This window comes from the organism of the source record quoted next, unplaced genomic scaffold, assembly GCF_019419815.1.
Source record: "Pyrus x bretschneideri cultivar Hongxiangsu unplaced genomic scaffold, Pyrus_bretschneideri_v1 Contig3, whole genome shotgun sequence".
In the NCBI taxonomy this organism is placed as follows: domain Eukaryota; kingdom Viridiplantae; phylum Streptophyta; class Magnoliopsida; order Rosales; family Rosaceae; genus Pyrus; species Pyrus x bretschneideri.
Window position 1 is genome coordinate 11,538,339 of NW_025999612.1, and position 25,821 is coordinate 11,564,159.

The following is a 25,821-nucleotide window of genomic DNA, read 5'->3' on the forward strand; positions in this document are numbered from 1 at the left end:
TGTTGAATAAAGATAAAATGACAAAAATACCCTCAATTTTTACCAAGTCATTTTGACAAAAATTATAAAGTGGTATTGTATCACCACGTTAGCGGGTGGTACTTCCACTCAAAATTATGATATTTTTTATATTTAATGATCTGGCTCATAATTTATCACGTTTTTTTTATTATATAAACTTATCTTGTATACAATACAACGTCTATGAATATTGACCAAAATATAATGTCTATGTATAGCCAATAGTATTTTATGATAGATTTTAGTTTAGTGGCACTTTTCTTTCCAATGTGGAAAAGATATTTGAATGATCGGTATAGAGTTATTGAATGTTCAAAGAGAAGAATGTTATGATGCTAGCGGCAGGACTGGATGAGGATCGGTAATGTGGTACGGATCTTTTCATATTCCAATTTATTTTATTTCTTTTTTACTTTTTTGTTTTTTTTTCCTTTGGATTCTTTCTTCATATGTTATTTTATTTAAGTAACTACTAATAAATTTATATATCATATATCGTTGAAGTTCAATTATTTAAACATGAATCAACGGGTTTTGCATGGAAAATATATTTTAAAGAATATGAGGATGATAGTTTGTTGTTATGGTAAAGAAAATTTTAACAAAATTTTTTATTAAAAAAATTGAAAAGGAATGATCAGTATGAATCTAGCGATATTTCTAAGACAGTGTTGCTATGAAAATATCGACTATTTGGGTTGTCGTTCGGCGTATTTTGACCGAACGTATCCTATTTTATTTTATTTTTTTTAACTTTTTCACTTTGATTTTTTTTTTCTTACATTACTTTATTTGAGTAACCATTTTTAGATTGATATCGTTGATTTTTTTATATCTAATGATCTAGCTCATAATTTATCACATTTTTTTATTAAACCTATCTTATATACATTACAACATCTATGTATTGACCACAGTATAATATTTATGTATAACCATTAAATATTTTACGTTAGATCTTATTTAAGCGGTATTTTTATTTCCCATTTGGAAAAGATATATGTGTTTCACTCCCTTAAATTAAAGCAAAAGCATGAAAGATTTTCATGGGAGTTATATAGGTTGTTTGTGTGTTCTCTATTTTGTAAACTACATTTTCTTTTACCTTGCCAAATGCTATATCAAAGGTAATCGTTATTATTTTTTGGTTGTTAGATTCATTAATCTTTTGGTTCATCATTCATCAATGAAAATTACAATACAGATGCCTTTCGATATTGATCTAAGCCAATTCAGTTTAGTTCCAGAAGTTAGTCTAGTCCGAGTTAGTCCAGTGCAATAAATGCACCTTTAGTATAATATTTTATTGCTTGGAGTATACACTTTATTTAAAATTGAACAGAACTATCAGCAGCAACTCCTGTTGCTGGCCAATCACTGATGGACACATGTCCAAGTAATTGATTTTAATCACAAATCAGACACATATTTATCTGTGATTGACTAGCAACAAGAGCTGCTGCTGATTTCTTAGAAGCCAAGTATTGTCCCTTTAAATTTGGTACTCACCCTATTTCTTAAATTTTATTTCAACTTAGGTTTGTGTCAGTAAAAAAATGCCTCTACAGCTTATGTGCGAGTAAAAGCAAAAAGTGTAACGTCATTTTTTTTTTAATAATAAATGATATTATCTACACGAAGGGGTGTAAAAGTTGACTAAGCCTCTCAATGGGTGAGTCATAATAATGTGGTTCAAATTCATATTTGGCAAGAATTGAACCTAAGACTTCTCACTTACAAATGAAGGGAAATACCACTACATTGTAGTACTAAATAGCAACACCACTTTTTTAGTACGTGTTGTATTTTGTGTTCTATATGTGCCCTCATGATGCAAGTTACATTGCATGCTCTACAAGATGTAACAGTATTTCGGGTTAATATTATAAATTTTAGTTAAAATAGTATTTGAGATTGGCATAACTTCTTATTTTGGTTCCTAAGATTTGAAATCAATAGAACTGACTCTTGAGTTTGTCCATCTCAATCACTTTGGTCATTCCGTAAAAACTCTCCGTTGAATAAGAATAAAATGACAAAAATAATTTTTGTCAAGTCATTTTGGCGAAAATTATAGAGTGGTATTGTATCACCACGTTAGCGGTGGTATGTCCACCCAGAATTTGCCATGTATACCACTTATTTACAGTTGGAATAAATATTTATTTTAGACTTACAAAATAAAATTAAAAAAAATGAAAATAATTCGGCAGCCAGGGCTGCCGCTGTTGACTTTCCCTTTCTTCTTCGACCTCTTTCTATCTCTCTACAACTCTCTCTCAAATATCAGGGTCGAAAGGAGTAATGGTAACTTTCAATAGATGAAAACCCTATTGATGATTTTGTGGATTTTGGTGCTGCATTTTGCAATCCAGCGATGGCTTTTGTGGATTTTGGAGATGTTAGGATTACATGTAGGTGAGGCTTTGAAAAAAAAAACAGCAAAATTTGGTTATGTGAAATTGCATTTCTGCCCTATGTTCTGTTTTAATTAGAAGGCTAAACTAGTAATTTCATAGAATTTTGGTTAACAATGAGTGTTTTATTAATTAGTAGAGATATTAAATACCCCAAGCTTACATGAACTTGAACGCTAAAGGTAGAGGATATCAAACCCATCATTTGATGCCAGAATAAAAAGTTAAACACATGGTATAATGTGATTCGGGTGGCATCCTTGGAATGAGGATGCCAAAGTACTATTTTAATCGGGAAGCCACAGTAACAGTATTCCAATTCAATAATAAATTTTCACCTAATTGACTTTGGGTAACCATCATTGTGGAATTGTTGGTTAATTTCCATCAACAACAATGGATGAGAACCTTGACTCGATGATATGAAGATTGAGAAAGGGAAGCACACATAATTACATGTTATATCCCATATCATCCAGGGGAGTGGATCATGTAAGTCCTATATGTATATTCTCATCTCTACCTAGCACGAGGCATTTTGGGAGCTCACTAACTTCGGAGTTCATCGAAACTCCGAAGTTAAGCGAGTTCGCGCGAGAGCAATCCCAGAATGGCCGACCCATTGGAAAGTTCTCGTGTGAGTTCCCAGAAACAAAAATGTGAGGGCGTGGTCGGGACTCAAAGAGGACAATATCGGGTTACGACAGAGACGGGACCCGGGATGTGGTAAAGCCCAGGTCGGGATGTGTCCTTACACCTCAACACCTTTCCTTATGAAAATTCGTTCTTCCTAATATTATTTTAATTCATTTTCTTTCCTTTTTTCTTAAACCGATTTAAGACGTTAAGATTTTAATTTTAAAAATGATTTTTCACTCTATTATACCGTATCTTATTGTCTCTAATTTTGTTTTTGAGTTATGTTATAAAATAATATGTGTGAAAATACTAAATACTTTAGCTTTAAGGTATGGTTTATGTAAAAATTATGATATATTTTTTTATTTAATGATCTAGCGCATAATTTATCACATTTTTTATTATATAAACTTATTTTGTATACATTACAACGTCTATGAATATTGACCAATGTTTATGTGAAGCCAATAATATTTTATGATAGATTTTACTTTAGTGGCACTTTTCTTTCCAATGTGGAAAAGATATCTGAATGATCGGCATGGAGTTAATCAATATTCAAGGAGAAGAACGCTTTGACACTAGCGGCAGGACTAGGTGAGGATCGGTAGAGTGGTACCGATCTTTTCCTATTCCAATTTATTTTATTTGTTTTTTTCTTTGGATTCTTTCTTCATATGTTATTTTATTTGAGTAACTACTGATAAATTTATATATCTTCCAATTTAGGTTTTATGTCCTTAAGGTTCAATTATTTAAACATGAGTTAATGGGTTTTGCAAGGAAAATATATTTTAAAGAACATGAAGATGATAATTTGTTGTTATGGTAAAGAAAATTTAAAAAAAAAAAAAAATTTAAATTGAAAAGGAATGATCGGTATGATAGTAGCGACATTTATGAAAAACTGTTGCTATGCAAATAGCGACTCTCTAACTCATCGTTCGGTATAATGATACCGAACGTACCCTATCTTAATATTTTTTTACTTTTTCCGTTTGATTTTTTTTTTCCTTACGTTACTTTATTTAAGTAACCATTTTTAGGTTTATATCGTTGACTTTTTATATTTAATGATCTAGCTCATAATTTATCACATTTTTTTTTATTAAACCTATCTTGCATACATTACAATGTCTATGTATTGACCAAAATATAATATCTATGTATAACCAGTAAATATTTTACATTAGATCTTATTTAAGGGGTATTTTTATTTCCCATTTGGAAAAGATATCCGAGTTCGACTCCCTATAAAAGCAACACCGTGAAAGATTTTCATGAGAGGTATATAGGTTGCTTGTGTGTTCTCTATTTTGTAAAGTACATTTTCTTTTACCTTGCCAAATGCTATATCAAAGGTAATCATTATTATTTTTCAGTTGTTAGATTCATTAATCTCTTACCATAACACCAAACTATCATCTACATGTATTTTCAGTCTTAAAATTTGAAAACAATATAAATCTAAAGATATTTGAATCTAATAGTGGTTAATCAAATAAAGGAAAGTGGGACAAAAAATTCAAAGAAAAAACGAATAAATAAATAAATTAGAATATGATACGATCAGTATATTAGGACCGAACCACTATGGAAAAAGTCACTATTTCGTAGCGATTGAAAGAAGAAAAATCGCTATTGTCATACCGATCCTATCTTTTCAAAATGTCAAGAGATATTTAAATCTAACAGTGGACTAATATACAATAAAATTTCCATTCTATCCTTTTTTCCAAGGACTAACATAAAAAACTTTTAAAAAAAATTCATAGGCTAAAAGCGTACGAGAAATTCAACGTAGAGAAAAAATCCAAAGGGAATTGCAAAAGCCTTCTTTGAGAAGTAAATCTGGATCTCAATGAAAGCATCAACTTATAGTAGAAAAAGTTCATCATGTGTTGTCATTCAGTTGATCAAAGTGTGTCATCCATTGCATGAAGAAGGAAAGAATTATTCCGATAAATAATATATTGGGATTATCTTGTAGTGTCCATGATTGGATGGGATTCTCATTCATTGCTTGGTTGAGTTAGTCTTCAATTAGAAAAGTTTAAAGATAAGTTTTAGTGATAAAAAATTCAAAGAAAAAACGAAAAAATAAATAAATTAGATTAGGATATAATCGGTGGAATAGTACCGAACTCCTGAATAAAAATTCGCTATGTTTCTAGCGACTACATCATAATAAATCGCTATTGTCATACCGATCCTCTCCTTTCAACATGCCAGCAGATATTTGAATCTAACAGTGGTTACTCTAAAAATCGCTGTTAGATGGAACGGGTGTTGAATCTAACAGTGGTTAATGTAACAGTGATATGATATTTGATTCAGAAATATCAAGAACTGTTAGATGGAACAGGTGTTGAATCTTACAGTGATATGATATTTGAATCATATCATTCAGAAATATCAAGAACCAGATTATCTATTCTATCATTAAGTATCAAGAACCAGATTATCTATTCATATCATTCAGATTTTGAAGAAATATCAAGAACCAGATTATCTAAATATAACTATGTACCATTATATTCCACACTAGCAAAACAACAATTCCATTTTAATTCTATCATGCATATATATTCATTTAACTATCAGTACGATATGTTTTAGTTGCTGAAAATTATTAAGCGACCGGCCTCAAAGTCTTTTGGCAGCACTTAGATTGTCTTGGCTTTAAACCTTGCTTCCACATAATATTCTTTCATCACCACATTTCTATACGTATAAGTTTCTGAAAGTATGTTATAAGCTTTTCAAGTAAATTTGTATGCATGAACTCATCTGGGAATTTGCAGCATACATAGTAACATAGAGTGTCTTCTTCCAGCATCAATTTTATATGCACATGAATATTTAAATGACACTTGGTTGAACGAGTTATAGGTTTTGGGCTGCCCGAGTACCTTGCAAAATTGACCAGACTTGCTCAAATGCCTCGTAAAATCCACAAGCACAATGGAGATTAGACTGTGAAATAGGCTCCATGATGGCTAGAAGACGTGCTATGCGCTACATAAACAATATGCATATCAATATTTATTATTCACATTAATAATTAAGTACTTTTAAAGTTTCGTTTAAGTAATCACCTGATGTGGATCATTTATGTCATGTGGCCGTATGGCAGCAGACCTACGATCAGGGTGATGCACGTATGGATGGGTGATTTTACGATACCATGAGTGGTACCCAGGATCACAATCTGATGGGGCTATAACCTCCCTGCTAAGGTTTTCTGGTCCCAAAAGGTGATATTCACGCCTTTGCCAAATCCCATCAAAGTACGTATGCACAACCTTGTACATTTTTGTATCAGTGCTCCGTTGAACTCGAGAAGGGGTATATGTCATTCGGGGAATTGTCTGAACAAGGCTAAACTGTCGTAGAACCCTATCAACATAATAAGGCTCCACGATATCCACACACTTGAGGAGACCAGTATAGAATGTCATCTTTGGTAAAGAATGATGTCCTCTCTGACCATGATATGGATCCTAGACAACCTCAGTATCATGCATAAAATCAAGTCGTTGTCGCATTGCCTGCAAATGCTGTAATGACAACCCTGCATCCCTTCGTGGGGTCCAACGGTGCACACGCGGCTGATCCTCTAAGTAATGAACGTTAACATGGGGAGTAGCCATCTTGTGAAAATGCTCGTAGATCCATGCCTCTAGTAAAGTCAAATATCCAGAAATTTGCCTACATCCAAGTCTAGAAGCAAGTCCTAATTGCCGATACAAGAACGCTAATCCTGCTGCGCCCCATGCATACCCCCCAACGCTATTCAAGTCCTGTAGAAAATGCAAGTAAATGAGAGATATCTATTCCCTGTTTTATCCGCAAAGAGTGTGCAACCTAATAGATATAATAGGTAACCCCTTGCTGCACGCTCTATAAATTCAGGTGACTCATCATCCGATACTTTGTGAAATCTCTGCCTTAACCATTCAAGTGTAACCGCACTACCACTGAAGCGACCCATCTCAGCTCGTGCCTCATCATTGGTAACTCCTAATGCAGTGACAAATAAATCATGGCACTGACTAGCTAGGACGGAGTTGTCCAATTCATCATCGCAAACAGATACAGAGTTACCATCCACTGGAATTCCTAGTATGTTGGACACATCATCTAATGTGATTGTCAACTCACCAAATGGTAGATGGAAAGTATTTGTCTCGGGTTGCCATCTCTCACAGAATGCGGATACAACAATTTTATTAGATGTCCTGTATGAGCAATCAATAAGCGGTCGCAACCCGGAGCTATCAATATATCTCCAAAACTTGCAGTTAGAAACGGATGGGTCAAATTTCCATGCTTGAAGCTTACAAGTGTGATTGAACACCCTAAGGGGTTCACATTCCTACAGGTACAAATATGAATTACCAATGATCCTCAAAACATATGCATAATATAATGAAGTAAAAATTAGATTAACATCATACCACATTATGCCAAATAGCAGCAGCTACATGACTTGGGAAACTCCTCAGCACCCTCGGATCCTCCGGACTTCCCGGAAATGGATCCTTCAAAATCTTGTCTCCCCATAGAGTCGTTTGAGAATCTATCTGTGCATCATCTGTAGAGGTTTTCCGTTTCCTTTTCGAGGAAGTGGGCCTCTTACCACTAGAACCTTCAGCATCCATATGGACAGTATCCCCGCACTTCCGTCGTATGCAACAACCCAGACGCTGCAAACAACAAAGAAGCCGAAAATTAATCCCCTTCTCTAATTCTCATTCACTGATTCACAAACTCTGATGCAAGCCAATTAACCTCCTGCCCTTCTAATTTCTCCAAAATTGAAACCTTAAGGTGAAAATAAGCGTGACTAAAAGTGCTATTAGGGATAATGTGTTTTAAATCAATTCTTAGTAAAAATGTAAATAAATTATGAAAAATCACTTAAGATGTTTGTTGAAAGCGCTTGTAGACAGTAGACTTACCAATCCAGTCAGTGATGACCAGAGAGAAGACGTGGACCCGCGGAGGTGGTGGCCGGGGGAGACGGAGTGTGGAGGTGGTGGAAGGGATAGGTGGTGGTGGCTGAGGTGCGAAGAAAAAAGGAACAAACGGCGTGTTGGAAATACCAGACCGAGACGTGGTGGTGGACTTGGCGGTGGCTCCGCCAGGAGTCGTCTGGTGGTGGTGCGTGGTGGCCACTGGCTAGGCGACGGAGAAAGCACGGCAAAGTGAAGTGGTGCGCTTCGAAGTCGAGAAAGAGATGTGAAGTGGGAAAGTTCTAGACTTTTAGACAGATTTTGTACAATGAAATGGTCATATTATTTTGTTTCTTGGTCAATACTCAATACAATGGAAAGGACATTAGACCTTAAAAAAAAAAAAAATTAATGAAAATAATTTGAAATTTTTGAGTTTTAACAATAAAAATAAAATAAAAAGTAAAGTGAATAGTATCACGATTAACTTTTTAGTATAAAAATGTGGTTTTTTTTATTAAAGTGAACAGTACCAGAAGTTTTTCGTTAAAGTTCTCTAAAAAAAACAAGAATGATCAATTTCCTCCTAATCCACCAAGTCCGAGGATCCGGCCCCCTAAAATTTGATCTAATGACTGATTCAATGGTCTAGATCCCCGAACAGGAGGAAGGGATCCGAAGATAATCCCTTTTTAAAAATTGGTATTCAGTAATTATACCTCTAGGGTTTTCATTTTTTGAAGATGAAAAAATCACATGTAGGCAGAGTACTTGCTGGCGCATTATATCCATCTTTCTTTTTCAAACTCCATTCAAAGTACAAGAGACAACATAAATTACAAAATGGAAAAGCTGACTGTTCTAGAAAATTATCTAAAAGCTGTTGGCCCGATGCTTGCAGGTGGTGGTGGAAGAGAAGGTGCCGCCGTTACACTGCCAGCAACGTCCTCAGGGAGCAATTTTTTACCCAACCATCACCATTCAAGGAGATAACTCGCACAATGAGGCCACTTGCCGGAGGTTTTGGACTGCTTGTGATAGAATAAAACCCTAGTTAGGATTAACATCGGCTACAAAGTCGATGACCAAACGAAAATTGACAAGATCAGACATGGTAAAGGGGAAATTGCAAGAAAAGTAAATGCAGGAAATGGAAAAGGAAATCAAAGGAAATTCATATCCTCATTCATAGTCACTGTACATCGGGATTTAAATACATCCAAAGATAGTTAAGGTTTAAGATATAAATGGGCCTAATAGTATCACGTATGTAATGGGCCTAATAGCTAATAACAACAATAGCTGGTCTAATTGATCTAATAGAAGCCCAATAGCTTAGAGTCGCATCAAAAATACGGGCAAAACGGGAGGGGAGTACGTAACTAAATCTCTTTTCTTTCCTTGGAAAAAATGCAATTTATATGTGTGTATGTACACGTACTACACGAAAACACGACGAAAGTCTCGTCAGAACTACATGATGGGCAAAAGAATCTATGCATGTATTTCTACACTGACATGCTAGCAACTTCTGGGGTGTTCTCGTTGATCAATCCTTCGTTGAAATGTTCTCTCATAAATTCTACAGCCATAAACGTAAGTGCTGAAGCTGGAATATACCATGTAACCCCTTCGGCCCTCCATACGCTGCGAATTGCATCCAACCAGCCTTTGTACCTAAGGTTCAATACAATATTTGATGGTAACTGGACAACCCTTTTACTCTCTCCGTCTAACTTCGATGCGACGAGTAAAACCATAGACAAGTTTTGAACATGAATATTGTGCGGAACATATCACATATACCAGGTCGGATTAGGGAGGTAATTTCAAAATAATACCAATAAAAGTAACCACAAACAGAACTCATACCTCAAGGTTGATCCTTGTACGTGCAGTCTTGTTTTGATCACATCCAAGGGAGTGGTAAGATATACACTAATGCTTAAAAAAATCAATGCGAGATAAATTACCCTACGGAAAAACACTAATTATTGGACTCAATTTGTCACATCCCGGCCCGGGGCGGATCACTTTTCGGGCCCGCTCCACCACCGTAGCACGATATTGTCCGCTTTGGGCTTACCATTCCCTCACGGTTTTGTTTTTGGGAACTCACGAGCAACTTCCCAGCGAGTCACCCATCATGGGATTGCTCTAGCCCCCTTCTCACTTAACTTCGGAGTTCCTACGGAACCCGAAGCCAGTGAGCTCCCAAAATGCCTCGTGTTAGGTAGAGATGAGAATATACATATAAGGATCACTCCCCTGGGCGATGTGGGATGTCACAATCCACCCCCCTTAGGGGCCCGACGTCCTCGTCGGCACACACGCGACCAGGGTTAGGCTCTAATACCAATTGTCACATCCCGGCCCAGGGCGGATCACTTTCCGGACCGACTCCACCACCGTAACACGATATTGTCCGCTTTGGGCTTACCATTCCCTCACGGTTTTGTTTTTGGGAACTCACGAGCAACTTCCCAGTGGGTCACCCATCATGGGATTGCTCTAGCCCCCTTCTCGCTTAACTTCGGAGTACCTACGGAACCCGAAGCCAGTGAGCTCCCAAAAGGCCTCGTGCTAGGTAAGGATGGGAATATACATTTAAGGATCACTCCCCAGGGCGATGTGGGATGTCACAATCCACCCCCCTTAGGGGCCCGACGTCCTCGTCGGCACACACACGACCAGGGTTAGGCTTTGATACCAATGTCACATCCCGGCCCGGGCCCCCACCACAACCCGAGCCCGATCCACCACCGTAGCACGATATTGTCCGCTTTGGGCCCCGACTACGCCCTCACGGTTTTGTTTCTGGGAACTCACACGAGAACTTCCCGATGGGTCACCCATCCTGGGAGTGCTCTAGCCCCCTTCTCGCTTAACTTCGGAGTTCCTACAGAACCCGAAGCCAGTGAGCTCCCAAAAGGTCTCGTGCTAGGTAAGGATGAGAATATACATTTAAAGATCACACCCCTGGGTGATGTGGGGTGTCACAATCCACCCCCCTTAGGGGCCCGACGTCCTCGTCGGCACACCACGACCAGGGTTAGGCTCTGATACCAAATTGTCACATCCCGGTCCGGGCGGGACCACTTCCCGGGCCCGCTCCACCACCGTAGCACGATATTGTCCGCTTTGGGCTTACCATTCCCTCACGGTTTTGTTTTTGGGAACTCACGAGCAACTTCCCAGCGGGTCACCCATCATGGGATTGCTCTAGCCCCCTTCTCGCTTAACTTCGGAGTTCCTACGGAACCCGAAGCCAGTGAGCTCCCAAAAGGCCTCGTGCTAGGTAGGGATGAGAATATACATATAAGGATCGCTCCCCTGGGCGATGTGGGATGTCACACAATTACAGAATAATGAGGACTTTATTTTATAAGATTTGAGGCTAAAACATGGCTCGACAAGTACTTCGCAGATTCTCATAGTTTAATTAGGACTTTATTTTATATGATATTTTATTATTATTTAGTTTCCTAGTTAGAATAAGAGACCTATGCTTTAGGGTTTGTGCGATGGCTTAGCAAATATATTGCTCGGCCGTTCTTAGTTTTTCCTACGCTTTCTTTTATGTAACTTTCAAGATAGAGAGAATTGCAAGGGTTCTTGGAGATTTTTTACTTTAAGGTGTTTTCAATCATTTTCTTAATAATATTTTCTATGATTTAAATTATGAATATGTGTAACTAATTCCTTTTGCTAGGGCGAAGCCTTGAGCCTTAGCATGAATATGTGATTTTTATTTAATTGCTTATGATTGATTGCATGCGCACTTTGAATTACTAATCACCGTGATTAAAACTATCTAATTGTCTTAATGTCTGATCATCATTAGGATATCTAGAAAAATAATTTAATGCAATTTTGGTCAGAAGGTGCCCTGAAATTGGCGTTGGTTTATTGTGATTAATAATTGTAATTTTACTTAAGATGAACACCACGTTTTAAGATAATTGTGATCAAATTACAATTATTCTATGGATATTAACTTGAAAAGAATAAAAATTTTAACTTGACACAAAAATTAAAAGCCTAAAATGTTATTTCCCACCCCCAAACTTATTTCACACTTTGTCCTCAAGGCGTGGAAAAATAAACAAAAGAAAGAATAAAGAAAAATGATCGACAAACACGACTAACTAATTGAAAGAAACAACGAAAAGTAGACAAAGGAAATAAATAAATAAATGGGTTTTTTGAAATGGGTCCAAAGTAACTAAAAATTGAACCTATTTCAAAAGTCAAAAGTCACTAAAAATTAAACTTATTTCAAAAGATGGTCTATAAAATTAGACCTATTTCAAATTTTTCCATAAATAAATAACAAAACAAAAATAAAAGGAACAAGATTACCCGGAAGGAAATAGACATAGGATCCCGTCTCTTGCCTCGAGCCCAGAGTCAAACGGCTCCATACCGCCTCGTTTCAAAACCCCCTCCTCGGGCAGATAAGGGAAGCTCCAGAGTTGCACACGTGTCGTGCATCCGAGTGGGGAGCATTCTAATATAAAGACTAAAATATGCTCCGTGGCTTTAGAAACCCTAAGCCCTTTCTCCCACATGTCGCAGCTCTGTGTCTCTTTTCTCTCGGACCCCATTTCTCTCTAAAACGAAGAGACTCTCTCGGAGCTCTTCCCATTTTCAAAACTCTCAAGCCCAGTCATCAGTTGGAACCTCCCGTTAAAACAGCGAAATATGTCTGAGAACTATTTTCCTTGATGTGTCTCTGTGGAAGCTTACACTAATGTTCTTCTGTATTAGGTACCCTAGATTCACCAAGAGACTGAAAAGATTGACTCGAATAGTCTCCAAACTCACGGATCTGCAAATTTTTTGAGGTAAAAACCGTAACCCATTTGATTGATTGACTGTGATCTGGTATTTTAATAATAAAACCACTACTGTGACTGAAAAATAACACTCAAATCCAGCGTAGAACCCAGAGAAAACAACCCCTAAGCTGCCGGTCCAGTGGTCCCAGAAGGCAAAATAAACGGCAAATGTCTCGGCCTCTGCAAATCAGGAAGGTAAAGATCTCGTTCTTCTGTTTTCGCTAAGCTCAACATTTACGGGTTCAACTACATTTCATTTATGATGCCATATTTACTGTGTATACACTCCCAAAATGACTTTGTAACAACTGAAAACATACATGCGCTGGAAGAACTTGGATCTCTAAACTGGTAACAACTGCGGACTAAAACATATTTGCTCCCAGAAAAGAATGAAGTAAGCCCTGGATCAGGCCTGCTAAAAAATAGTCATGGGTCCTCTAGCTCATGAATCTGGTTATTCTGTTTGTGTTGTGCAGGGAACCTTCATTCTGGAAGATGGACAAGAGCAAACCAAAGGAAGATGAGTTCGGTCATCACAGATCCCAAACGGCAACTGCAGCGGACGAATCATGGCAAAAGCTTCCACGAACCCCAGATCTGTGCATCTGGGAGGTAAAATTTCGAATCCCTGCAAGTTTAATTGTTGTAGATCTGGTAATAAAAGCTGTACTCAGTTCTGTGGTGTATGGATATGTGATTTAAGTGTGCTCTGCATCCATGCATCGCAAAACTGAGCTGCAGAAAATAACTCCTCAAAATTTATGCCGTGGTACTGGATTTGCAACAATCACCGCCAAACTTGCATCGGTGAATGGCTTCATGTTAACTGCTTTAAATTTTCAGCATAGTTTAGATGTGGTTTATGTTAATGATGACTTGCTGCTGGTTGCATGATTCCAGTATAGGATGCTCTTTATTTTCCATGTATGCAACATGCAATTAACCACTAATTGTGAAAATTAAAAACAGAACTAAAATCGACAGAGTAGATAAAGACAACAACAATTTTTTTGAATTTTTCTATATATATATATATATATGTTTTTGTTTTTTTTTTTGTTATATAAAATTAGATATGTGAATGCCTCCCAATAAATTAAGGAAATAGTTTAGAAAAATTGGGTTGCCTCCCAAAAAGTGCTTTATTTTAAGTCTGTAGCTAGACGTGGCAGAGGTCCGGTGGCTAGATCATTGGTTCCTTCATAGTCAAGACTTGCTTGCACCAAATTTCCCTATGCATGGTTTAAGTTGATGTTTGGTAACCTTAAATGCGAAATCTTTGCTCTCAACCTTGATGTCCACGTTACCATTCTGAAAAACTTTATTAACTAGAAAAGGGCCCTTCCACCGAGACTCCTGTGTCCCTGAAAAAGACTTGAAAACTGAACTTAACAACCACACATTTTTACCAGGCTGTATTTTCTCACAACTTGGATTGCGTGCAACTTTTTATTCTTGCCCTTTAAATTTAGATGGTTTTGGTCAATCTGGTGGCCTGGATAGTTGTCAAACAAAGTTGGTTTTGTTTTTTATTTTTGCACTTCAACCAGCTGAACTTTGTACTGTTGTACTTTACTATCACCCTCACGAATCACATTTTGAGTTTTTATGGGTAGATTGTTAGTTGATGATCTGATCACAAATTTGGCACTAATCTCCCAAGTAGCCGTAGGTGCACTAGGTTGCTGTACCCGTTGTTGAAATTGTGGCTTTGCATGCTGATCTCTATCCCACTTCAAATTAGAATGATCTCTCCAACCTAGGTTGTAAAAATTTGAATACGGGTCATTTCTTTGACGTTGAAAATTATTAAATGCATTAACTTGTTCCGCTGCAAACTCCGGATAAGCAGCTTTATGTGGACGGCTCAAAAAATCATGTGTTGTCATGCAAAACCCCATCAACATAACCATACATGCATCAAGCAAACATTGCATCACAATTTGGCAAAGACAGACTGTATTACTGCCAATAGCCCATAAATGAATAGTTTCACAAAACTATGCAAGGAATTCATCGAAAATTGTGTTAATGAACAAAACGAATGCTAATCTCAAAAGATTGTAAACAAACCTGAAATTGTGGGTAGTCTGCTGCACTAAACAAATTTATGAGCTTCCCTGACTCCACAACGTGATCTATGATGTATGGTGAACCCGTTATCCATTTGACCAAGACCTGGCCTCTTCTTCCATGCATCAGGGCCTTCATGCTATCTAATAATCAACTGTGGTTTTAACAATATCCAAATCTTAGTATTGCAAATACAACACAAGGAAGTAAGCGTAGCAAAAGGATAGAAGGAAATCATCTCAGGCTTAGTGTGATAGAAACATTACAGCTGCAAATCATCTTAAAAGAATTAAAGTTCGACATTTTCTTTCCTTTACTTGTAAAATTCTAAGGGAAGACATAATCAAACCCCACCCACCATCTTCCTATTGAGCCAATGCCAAGGTGATTAAAAACTATCAAAGCAACAACAAACCCATAAGAACCTGCATGCTCATATGCAAGCATTCATAACTAAGCTTTAACAGTCGTCAAGTAACTAGGACATAAAAATACGCCGTTGTAAGAACCTATTTGTTGTCAACATTATATTAGGGTTGCCAACTGATCATCCATATTGGTTTCAACTAACCAACTTCGTATGAAAGGTAAATGCGAAGTTAACCTGTGTTCCTTCAAAATTCTATTGAATGACCTGTCTGCATTTGTTATAAAAGTTACCTAAATTCAAAATTGGAAACATAGTTATTGGTAATTGCTGTCCAAACATCATCGCACTTGAACACCAGAACCAAAATTTATCAAAGGTTTAATACTAGAAAATAGATGTGCATTGTCCCTAGAATACAATTAAAACACGTCATGTTTCGCAGTCACAACATTCAATTGCCTAATAACACGAAATGCAGATTCCATCTTATATTGCCTTGAGCTGAAACTTATTGAGAAATTCCTTAGTGCAGTCAGGACCCCAAAGCAAACCACGCCTCTCAGTCATTCAAAAAAAAGATCGGGATCCATTGATGCATATGACCATAGCACGTCACCACGAATCAAATTTGAACCTTCACATGGAGGATCCAAAATCATTCTTTAAGCCTTGTTTAATTCTTCAAATGTGCCAAGAGACAAAGTACTGCTTAGTTCATGATTGAAAGACATTTTCCTTTTCTTCTTTCCCTTCAATTTCTTGAGAAACTGTTGGCAAAGTATGAAGACAAAGGGGAGGATGTTTACCAAAAATGTCGTGGGTGCTTTAAGTGTCTCCCTTTGCCATCCATTATCGGGAAATATGTATATATAGGTCATGGTGGGTTGTTTCGCATCACACCTCAAGAAATCGAAGGGAAAGAAGAAAATGTCTTTCAATCCTAAATTACACAGTACATTATCTCTTGGCACATTTAAAGAATTAAACAAGGCTCAAAGAATGGTTATAGATCCTCCGTGTGAAGGTGGGTGGGGTTCGATTATGTCTTCCCTTAAAATTTTACAAGTAAAGGAAAAAAAATGTCCAACTTTAATTCTTTTAAGATGCTTTATAGCTGTAATGTTTCTAAACTTCACAAAGGCCTTTGCACTTATGTTTCTATCACACTAAGCCTGAGATGATTTCCTTCTACCCTCTTGTTACGTTTACTTCCTTGTGTTGTATTTACAATACTAAGATTTGGATATTGTTAAAACCACAGTTGATTATTAGATAGCATGAGGGCCCTGATGCATGGAAGAAGAGGCCAGGTCTTGGTCAAATGGATAACGGGTTCACCATAGATCATAGATCACGTTGTGGAGTCAGGGAAGCTCATAACTTTGTTTAGTGCACTAGACTACCCACAATTTCAGATTTGTTTACAATCTTTTGAGATTAGCATTCGTTGTGTTCATTAACACAATTTTCGGTGAATTCCTTGCATATTTTTGTGAAACTATTCATTTATGGGCTGTTGGCAGTAATACAGTCTGCCTTTGCCAAATTGTGCTGCAATGTTTGCTTGATGCATGTATGGTTATGTTGATGGGGTTTTACATGTTTCCCTCTAAGATCGTAAACTCAGTTATCCTAATTGTAACTCAATTACCTTAATTGTTAACTTTGGTAAGTTTTATACGTTTGGAACATTCTTGTAAGCAGAAATAACGACCTTTGTTATCTTGCTTAGTTGAAAGTTCTTTAATTGGATGTTCCACCAAGGAAACTTCTGTACAGAAATCGTTTGTGTAATAGAACAAGAGCATGGAATCAATATAAAGTATATAGATGCAGCGCTTGAAATGTGTTTGTGTGTAAACGCATAGCTGTTGACTTACGGATTTTATCATATAGTTTGTGCACCTTTTTTTCGTGTTCTGTAAATTGACACTAATCTCTTGATGCACATGCAGGCGACGGAAGATAGGTACATAAATAAAGGAGCTTACATCGTTCTAGAACCCCTTACTTTTGATAATCCTGTTATCCGTAGCTTCGAAGAAATCACTCCAAGACCTCAGGTACTGTACTGGTTTTTACTGATCCGAGATTGTACAAGTCCCTGATAAGTTTTTCTTTTCGTATTGGATTTTACTGATCCAAGATTTCATATCTCCATACTTGTGGCTTCCATTGCAGGCAACCCCCTTTTATGATTTTGAAGACTTATCTGATTCTGATCAAGAGTCGGACTCTGGGGCGAGGGAGACTACCCCGTGAAGGCCTCGGTCATCAATCGCCAATCGTACGTTCATGATTTTGTTGCGTCTCTCTATTTTGGAAACTGCATTTTCTTTTGCCTTGCCAAAAGCCATTCCAAAATGTACATGGTTCATCAATGAGATTCAGAAACTTAGTTATGTTTAACCCAAAGAACACAAATTTGACTTACGACGGAGATCCGCAACAAAATCATGAACGTACGATTGGCGATTGATGATTGAGGCCTTCACGGGGTAGTCTCCCTCGCCCCAGAGTCCGACTCTTGATCAGAAACAGATAAGTCTTCAAAATCATAAAAGGGGGGTTGCCTGCAATGGAAGCCACAAGTATGGAGATATGAAATCTTGGATCAGTAAAAGCAAAGTTCAAATGAACATATGGAAGTTAACTGGCTTGATTGAGGTTGGGTAGGGAGTTTAAATTTCTTTCCACAGAACTGCTGCTACTGTTCTGACTACTAAATTGAACCCGAACAAAAATATGTCCGCGCACAGGGGTGACCGCAGCTAATGTCCGCGCGCGGGGGTGACCGTGTTTAATGTCCGTGTGGATCAATATTTTACGGCAAGGTGACCTTTTGTTGGGAGAATACCACACCAATAACCTGGCTGGATTGACCTTTGTGTGTGATTCCCATTTCCAATCTTCATCCCTTGATCATCTTCCTCAAGTTTGATTTCCACAGAAGCTCATCTCCGTACATACATGTGGGATGTCACGGTAAAAACAATTCAAACAAATTACGCATTTTTTTATATAACAAGGCGTGGTTGAATTTGAAATACCGTGACATTCCAATTGCGGGGAAGTTGTTCGCATTGGTCCTAGAATATTTAAAATTCCATTCAAACTCAGATATCAAAGGACAACAACCTGAATATTCAAAGTGCACTTAATTTGGCAACGTTATTACTTAAACAGTTGCTTTCTATCATTTTTATTGGTTTTAGGGTGGAAAGTGAAGCAATTTTCAAGTGTGATGTGCTGTACTAAGGGCTCCATCCGTGTGGGATTGCTTGGTCTCAAACCAATCTTAATGAAGCAAAGGCTTGTTTAAAAGTGTTTTTAAAAAATATGTTTTTTAATTTAAAAAGCACTTGAAGTTCTTCCTCAAACAAACACTAGTTAGGAAGCATTTTAAATGCATTTTCAGAATTCACTTACGTTTTTTTTAAGAATTGGTTTAAAAAACATTTTCACTAAATGTGTTTCAGTGATTATATAAGCACTAGAGTCTACCTTTTATGTTCCTTTGACATAATCTAATCTAATTCTATGTTGTCCTATAAAAGGAGAATACTTTTCTCACCAACTTCAGTTGATGATGATGTTCGTCATCTTATTTATTATCATTAAACAAGTTTAAATTTTAAGTTATATGTAGTGAATAGACACCAATTTCAAATTTAAATTCATCCAACAATGATAAAAATGGTGATGATTATTACCGTCACTAAAGGGTGATGAGCAAAAACACACTTAAAAAAACTTGCATTTCCCCCGACAAAACGAAAGTTTGACAACCTACAACCTTTAGCCAAGTGTGACATGTTTTTGTTTAGTACATCAATATTTTTACATTAAGGGAAGGAGAGTTCGGTTAAACCACACAATAGACTAAAAAAAATGGTTGGTATTTATTTTCATAATTCTATCAAAACGCATGGTTTGATTATCGTTGAAAAGGGCAGTTGTATACAAGAGAAAGGATAGGAAAGCCGACCAATTTATTTTTACCTTTTTTTTTTTTTCTCAAACGATGAAGAAGTTCATGCTTGAAATTTACTATTAAGAGAGGGAATTCGGATATCTTTCTAGGCTCGTTTTGAAGTGCTTTTAAAATAGTTAAAACTGTTTTTGGTGAAATTGATTTTCGGTTTCAAAAATACTTTAAGCGTTTTTTGAAAGAAGTATCAGATAGGTGCTTCATGCATGAAGCACTTAAAATGTCTTTTCAGGGTTCACTTGAATTTTTACTAAGGAGTGATTTAAAAAACATTTTTACCAAAAACGGTTTTAATCATTTAAAAACATTTCCAAACCAAAATCAATAAAGAGAAATATAGAGAAGAAAGATAGATCACTATCTATCACACATCCTATTATCCTTCTTTCTAATTGTTGTAGGCTTCCCGCTAATAAGGAGATTTTCGAAAACTCTTACCATATCATATTATTTCTTCGGCTCATAGTATGATTGAATTGTCCAATTGTAGCCCGACGCGCTGCTCCAATGGCTCGATATGAAAAACGACCAACTCTCCAACTTGTAGCACCATATGTTATAATATGAAAATAGAAAGCATAAGGAAAAATCTCTAAAATATCAATTTTGTTAAAGCATCTCAAACAACCTAACCAATGAGGTTTTATGGCTACTTCTAAAAAATAAAAAATAAATAAAAAAGCTCTAAGGCCATCTCTAACTAAAGGAGGATCAAAAACTCATATCAAACTGAGGGGGCCTAATGATCATGGGTCAAACATAATTTATTATTTTAATTGAATTAATATGGTTATTTAAATTAAACTACCATATTAAAATAAGGTTTTCGAATATTTAAGCTTCTATATTTCTTATCTTTATATAATCTCAATAATTTTTTTGGATAGAATTTCGAGTGACACTTGTCGCTAACGTGAGCAACTCTTCAAATTTCTTATCTTTATGTAATCTCAATAAATTTTCGGATATGATTTCAAGTGACCAGTGTCGCTAAATTGAGCAACTTTCCAGATTTCTTATCTTTACGTAATCTTAATAATTTTTTAGATAGAATTTCGAGTGCCACGTGTCAAAATGTAATTAGTTGTGCAAATTTTAGATAAGATTCTTATTTACGTGACACTTCTTATCTTCAGCTTCCAATGTTAATAAATTGGCTGCATATTGGGGTAGAATTCACACACCTCCAAACACCTTCACTTGTTTGAGAACGACCCTTCACACTATCTTTCGAGACCTATCTATAAGCTATGCAAAGAACTTCATCTTCTTTTCGGGTCCAATCCCTTCATTTCATTGTAGATGTGGCCATTTGAAAATTATTGAGAAAATTAAAGGAAAGATTATTGGAAGATGTAAGAGAATAGAACGTGAAGAATTGAAATAAAATAAGATAAGATAGTATGAAATGGTGAAAAGTATGTGAGAAATGGTATAGGAATGACTTAGGTATTTATAGAAAAAAAAAATTTGTCCAAAAAAAAAATCAATTTCCAACGGTAACCTAATGGCACAATAACGTCAGCTAGCCGTTGCTAGCTAGTGTCATGTTGACGCCAGGTAGCCGTTGACATTCAAATGTGCTGAGCTGATGCCCTGGCAAAATGTCAAGCTTGACATTCTGACGCTGAAGGGCTGGCAAAATGTCAAACTTGACATTCTGGCTTTATAGAGCTGGGCTATAGAGCTGGTAGGCTAGTTGCTCTTGGCCGACCCTTTGGCCGGTTCTCCCATTTTTGGGCGGGTGGGGATCACAAGTCTTTTGGCCTAACTTTCGGTTGGAGACGGTTTTCGTGTTAAAACAGGTTATTTTAGCCCTATGACTCTTTAGCCAGGTCGGTTAAAGATGGCCTAACAGGCTAACTAAATAACAAGCTATCTTGACTTTGTGAACGTTAACTAGCTAAAATTTAGTAGGAGGAGAGAGGGATTTAAAATTATAAAATTACGTAGTTTGTGCGCTTAGGCTTGAGTTGTTAAGTTTAACAAGAAGTAATACAAAAATATTTTAACTTAAGCCAAAATAGTTAGTACCGTTAGAAGTGCTGGCTTGCCAAACATTTGAGTCGTTTGGCTAGATAACAAAAATTTAGTCAATATTGTTGGCGATGCTCAAAACAATTGCGAGAGATGATATTATATTATTATCAGAAAATTAGATTATAAACCAATCGACGCATTTAAATTTCTTTTTAGAAAAAAGGTAAGAAAAAAAAAAATTCCCTGGTTTATCAAAATGTAAAGAAGTTGGGTTTGTGGGGTGTATCGCTGCGTGGATAACAGAGCAAACGGGTGGGTTGGTTATTGTTCCTCCGGAGAATCCAATTTCTTCTTCAAAAGATTCAGAAAATCCCTCTACCAAAAGCTGGGTTTCTCTCAGATTTTCCTCACGAATTCACTGCTTCGTTAAAGTAAGCTTCTTTCTCTCTCCTTTTAATTTTATTTTCTCTCTCCTCCATCGCCAAGAAGACAAGAGCTCCCAGCTGTTTTCACCTTCTTGCCAATGGTGGTCTGTAAAATGGGTTTTCTGCGGCTATAAGAACTTGCTTTCAATTCGGTATAGCTCAGATTTTCGATATTTTGCCATTTCTGGGATATTATTGCGTTTTTGGAGATATTGAGGTTTGTTCTTTGATGAGCTCTCAGTGTAGGTTGCTGACTTGCTGTTAGTAATTGGGTAGGATTTAGATTTTTGGCATTCATCGAAAGTGGTTTCTTGCTTCTCATATGTTGTTGTTCTTGTAGCTCTTGGTTGATTATATTTTGTGATTTTTGAGGAATTTGGCTCTGCAATCGGTTTATTGCTGCAGAAATTGAGGTTTTTTTTTTTTTTTTTTTTGGTTTTTGGACTTGCGTATTAAGCCTATTCACTGTTTTGTTCTTCTTCAGAAGTAGTATCTTTGTTATCTTCCGGATTTTGGATGCTGGGAATTCTGTTCTGTTGAATTTGCGGCAGCTATTTTAACTCCACAAATCTGTGCTTGTTAGTTCAAGTATACATTTTCATAACCGATTGCGCCAAAACTATAAAGGGTTTTTGATACTTAAGTTGGAACATTTCCCTCCCGCAAAGTTGGCAAATTCTTGGTATTGGGTTGTTGGTACTGAGAACTGAAAGAGAGGAAAGTTTTCTTAGTGGAATCTGGCTTTCGGAAAGAGGGAACATATGGACTTGTGGGTTGTTGCAGCAGCTGCAGGCGCCGGATATTTGACTAAGTATTGGCAGAACATATCCAAGAATGGGGACAAAGATGGCTTGTTAAATTTGTCTTTTGGGGATGCAAATCTTGACAAATCTGAATCCTCAAGGCATCCTTTACACAGACTAGGACACAGAAAGAAAGTGGGTGATGATGTTTCTACTGATAGAAAAAAGGCTTCGGATGCTTACTTGTTAGAAAGTTCTTGTGGGACAGACGTGGCTTCTACTAGTGGGTATGATGGTGAAAAGCTGGGAGACTTGGTTAAGTACAAGGATTGCAATGTACTTTCTTTATCACACATGTCACCGGTACACTCGGGAAATGAAAATGAGAATGGGGATGGGGCTTGGATAAGTCATGATATTGATGACAGTACTGGTGCCACATTGCCTAAATCTTCGAGTGGAGAAAGGGGTTCTTATCATGTTCCTCTAAAAAACAAAAGTTCTATTAGAACTAAGCGTTCATATGGGCATTTGATTAAGCCAGTAAATTCCTTAGAGAGTTGCCTTGTGGCTCAGTTATATAAAGAGCGTGCTGAAGAGGAACATGTGCTTACCCTTCCATCACCAGTCTAGTCCAAGTATGAGACCATTGTTTGTGACTGATGGAAACCGAATTATCAGCAAAGCAAGTGGGGATCATTTCAGGTCTCAGATTGGAATCGAGGAAAATAAGCTGCATAAGGAAGACTACTTGGAAACTAATGAAAATGCATGTGGGGTTCCTCCAGAACCAAAACTTGGTTATTTGGATCTGCCCAAGAAGATGAAAATTAAGAGAGGAAAGGGGCGGCATGGAAAATTGAGCAGTGCCAGTAAATTGTTCAATGGAAAACACTTACATTCTGAAGGTAATCCTCTTCTCATATTGTAGGGGTAATTTTATTTTGGGGTAATTCTGAATATTTTCCAGATTTTTCTCAACTAGGTTCCACTTCATAAGGGTAACCTATCTTTATTTTAGACTTTAGAGGCTTTTTAAGTCTGTCTCCTTGCTTAATTTTTTTTTTTTTGTGTCATGTTCTTTCCTTGGCATATTCAATTTCTTAGGAAACATGGTATATATTGAAAGAGGGGAAAATTCGTATTCTCTGGAGTTGTTAGGTTGCTAATCAAGGGAAAAGTCATTTGTTTATATGTTAATGCTCTATTAAGTCAATGTCCCAAATGCATATATGACTCCAATCGTAAAAGCTGAAAATTCTGTTCACCTAATATCCATATTTGTTATACAGTATTTCTAACTTATCTCATTTCATGTCCTAATGCTTTTCCCTTCATCAGGTTCACTGGATGGAGCAGTTCTTCTCTGTCTTGGGATTTCTATTGGCATAATATCTTCTTTGATAGCAAATAAAAGAGAAGTTGACAAGTTGAAAGATTTGTTGAAGCAGACCGAGAACTTGGTTCAGGATCTAGCAGAGGAACTCCAAATGAAAGATTCAGTAACAATGAAGGAAATAGCTAATGAGAATTATGGTGCACAAGATACTTGTTACAGCTCCGTTTTTGATAAGGCACCAAATTCTTTTTCTACTGAACAGAATATGGACAAATATGATGGTAAAAATTCATATAACTGGAAAGCAGAAGAGAGTTCAGAGTCGATGAGTAAAATAGAAGCAGAGCTTGAAGCTGAACTTGAGAGGTTGGGGTTAAACATGAACAGTTCTATTCCGGAGAGAAGATCAATTGATGTTGCTGAGGTCAGTTATGTTTATCTTTGTATTCATATGTTTAAGCAGCACATCTTTACATTTTAGTTTAGCTTTGAATTCTTTGTTGACTGGGTTCAAGTATCTCACTTTAGTAAATATTCGGCCCCTTTCTTATTATGTAAATAATTTTCTGCACTGAAGTTTCAGTTCTAGTATAGTGTCTTTCTAGAACACGAATGCTAATTCCATAGGACCCGTTTATTACTGGCTTTCTATAATTCAAATGCGTTTTTTGGCTTATGTAGTGATCTCATCAGATTCTTTAAGCTCATCAGATTCTTAAGTGCTAACGGAGATGATAATTTGTGCAGCTTGACCCAGACTTAATGGCAGATTTTGCTCAAGGCGAGCTGAGAGCTGACTTGGTTGGTGGGCTATCTGTTGCCCAATCCATGTCAAATGAAGAGGCAAGCAGTACCTCTACGGATTATTACTGTGCAAACTATGCAGTTTCTCCCAGAGAGCTTAGCTTGCGTCTGCATGAAGTTATCCAATCAAGACTAGAAGAACGTGTCCAGGAGCTTGAGGTGTCTCTACAAAACAGCCAAAGGAAGGTCCAACTCGCAGAGTTGAAGCACAAGGATTCTTGGAGAGACTTCTCAGACAATCACATACATTCCAGAATCCATGAGATTACAAATTCTGCAGAAAATTGCAAAACCACGGCAGAGCCTCTAGTCATGAACTTATCGGGAGAAGCTTTAGATGCGTACAACGAGGCTCATGAAGAGTTGATGAAGATCAGTGAATCAGACGAGGAAGATTCACCTTGTCCGATTTTTGAAACATTCAGTGCTCAGAACCAGAGTCAAACTCAAAGTGAAGAGGTGAATGGTTCTGTGGGGAATTTTGCTTTCAGTAAAGAGGAAACCGCAGGTGAAAATTCACCTTGTCAAGTTTTTGAAACATTCAGGCGTCAAAGCCCGGGTCAAATTCAAAGTGATGAATTAGATGGTTCTGTGAATCGTTTTGATTTCAGTAAAGAGGAAACCGTAGGTGATGATCTCCTTTCATTCATGAGCAAAGCAAGTATATCGGATGAGGAGCGCATTTCCAGGGTTCAGCGTTCAAATAAATCATCTGTCAGTGGGGAGAACAGTGATGATTCCGATGCTGAGATGGAGAAACAGTTGATAAGGCAAATTGTGGAGAAGGCCAAGAAAGGTTCTCCGGTAGTCCTGAATGCACAAAGGTGGTTCCGGTCAATTGATGAGAACGAGAGTTGAGTCGAAAACAGGAATGAAGTTTTGCAGTGTATAGATTCATAGAAAATATGAAAATATAGAAAGTGGTTAGGTATTCATTCTGTAGCTAAAGCTAATATGCCATTCATTTGTAACGTCGTTGGTGTTTACCGATTTCCGAAGCTTATCGAGGCTTTTCGTTATTTAATCATCAGAAACTTTTCTCCAATATTTTCAGTTTTATGTACTCTCCTTCCCATTTCTGCCTCGCCTTCCTTGTTTCTGTCCCTTTTTCCCACTTTTATGAGCGAAGTCATAAACAAGTGCAAGGGGAGTTTCCTCCTTTATTACGGGTTTTTGGACGAGCCAGTGCCCTATTCTAAACTACTGTAATACACGGC

The 25,821-nt window shown here is 37.0% G+C and overlaps 4 protein-coding genes and 1 long non-coding RNA gene across 8 annotated transcripts in view; 2 read left to right on the forward strand and 3 right to left on the reverse strand.

Moving 5' to 3' along the window:
* The window catches only part of LOC103939563 (serine/threonine-protein phosphatase 7 long form homolog), a 36,245-nt gene extending 28,319 nt beyond the window's left edge, over positions 1–7,926 (reverse strand). The window contains exon 1 of the mRNA XM_048589372.1: positions 7,538–7,926. Within this exon, the coding sequence (XP_048445329.1) occupies positions 7,538–7,741 (204 nt within the window). The 5' untranslated portion in view covers positions 7,742–7,926. The remainder of the gene's footprint in view (positions 1–7,537) is intronic.
* On the reverse strand, positions 5,909–6,607 carry LOC125479677 (serine/threonine-protein phosphatase 7 long form homolog). Its single transcript, XM_048589373.1, has 2 exons — positions 6,176–6,607; positions 5,909–6,095 (listed from the first exon to the last, which is right to left on the reverse strand). The coding sequence occupies exons 1-2, from the start codon at positions 6,536–6,538 to the stop codon at positions 5,964–5,966; spliced, it is 495 nt and encodes a 164-aa protein (XP_048445330.1). The 5' UTR covers positions 6,539–6,607; the 3' UTR covers positions 5,909–5,963.
* A 1,484-nt stretch (positions 7,927–9,410) lies between the features above and the next one.
* Positions 9,411–10,035, reverse strand: LOC125479680. Its single transcript, XR_007260187.1, has 2 exons — positions 9,908–10,035; positions 9,411–9,712 (listed from the first exon to the last, which is right to left on the reverse strand). It is a non-coding gene; the product is annotated as an uncharacterized LOC125479680 (long non-coding RNA).
* Positions 10,036–12,407: 2,372 nt separating this feature from the next.
* On the forward strand, positions 12,408–18,661 carry LOC103937629 (serine/threonine-protein phosphatase 7-like). 4 transcript variants are annotated; one of them, XM_048589221.1, is made up of 5 exons: positions 12,408–12,882; positions 12,981–13,071; positions 13,356–13,491; positions 17,278–17,385; positions 17,504–17,633. In XM_048589221.1, the coding sequence occupies exons 3-5, from the start codon at positions 13,375–13,377 to the stop codon at positions 17,582–17,584; spliced, it is 306 nt and encodes a 101-aa protein (XP_048445178.1). In that variant the 5' UTR covers positions 12,408–12,882; positions 12,981–13,071; positions 13,356–13,374; the 3' UTR covers positions 17,585–17,633. The 4 variants fall into 4 exon arrangements, 2 of the variants coding, with proteins under 2 accessions (XP_048445178.1, XP_048445177.1); XM_048589220.1 differs by having other exon boundaries at positions 12,410–12,882; positions 12,976–13,071; positions 17,504–17,631; XR_007260149.1 differs by lacking the exon at positions 17,504–17,633 and adding an exon at positions 18,022–18,661 and having other exon boundaries at positions 12,567–12,882; positions 12,976–13,071.
* Positions 18,662–21,455: 2,794 nt separating this feature from the next.
* LOC103937731 lies at positions 21,456–25,649 on the forward strand. Its single transcript, XM_009347688.3, is given in 5 exon segments — positions 21,456–21,724; positions 22,203–23,088; positions 23,090–23,369; positions 23,803–24,224; positions 24,548–25,649. Coding segments are annotated over 4 exon segments (2,226 nt in total). The 5' UTR covers positions 21,456–21,724; positions 22,203–22,479; the 3' UTR covers positions 25,463–25,649.
* Positions 25,650–25,821: the final 172 nt, after the last annotated feature.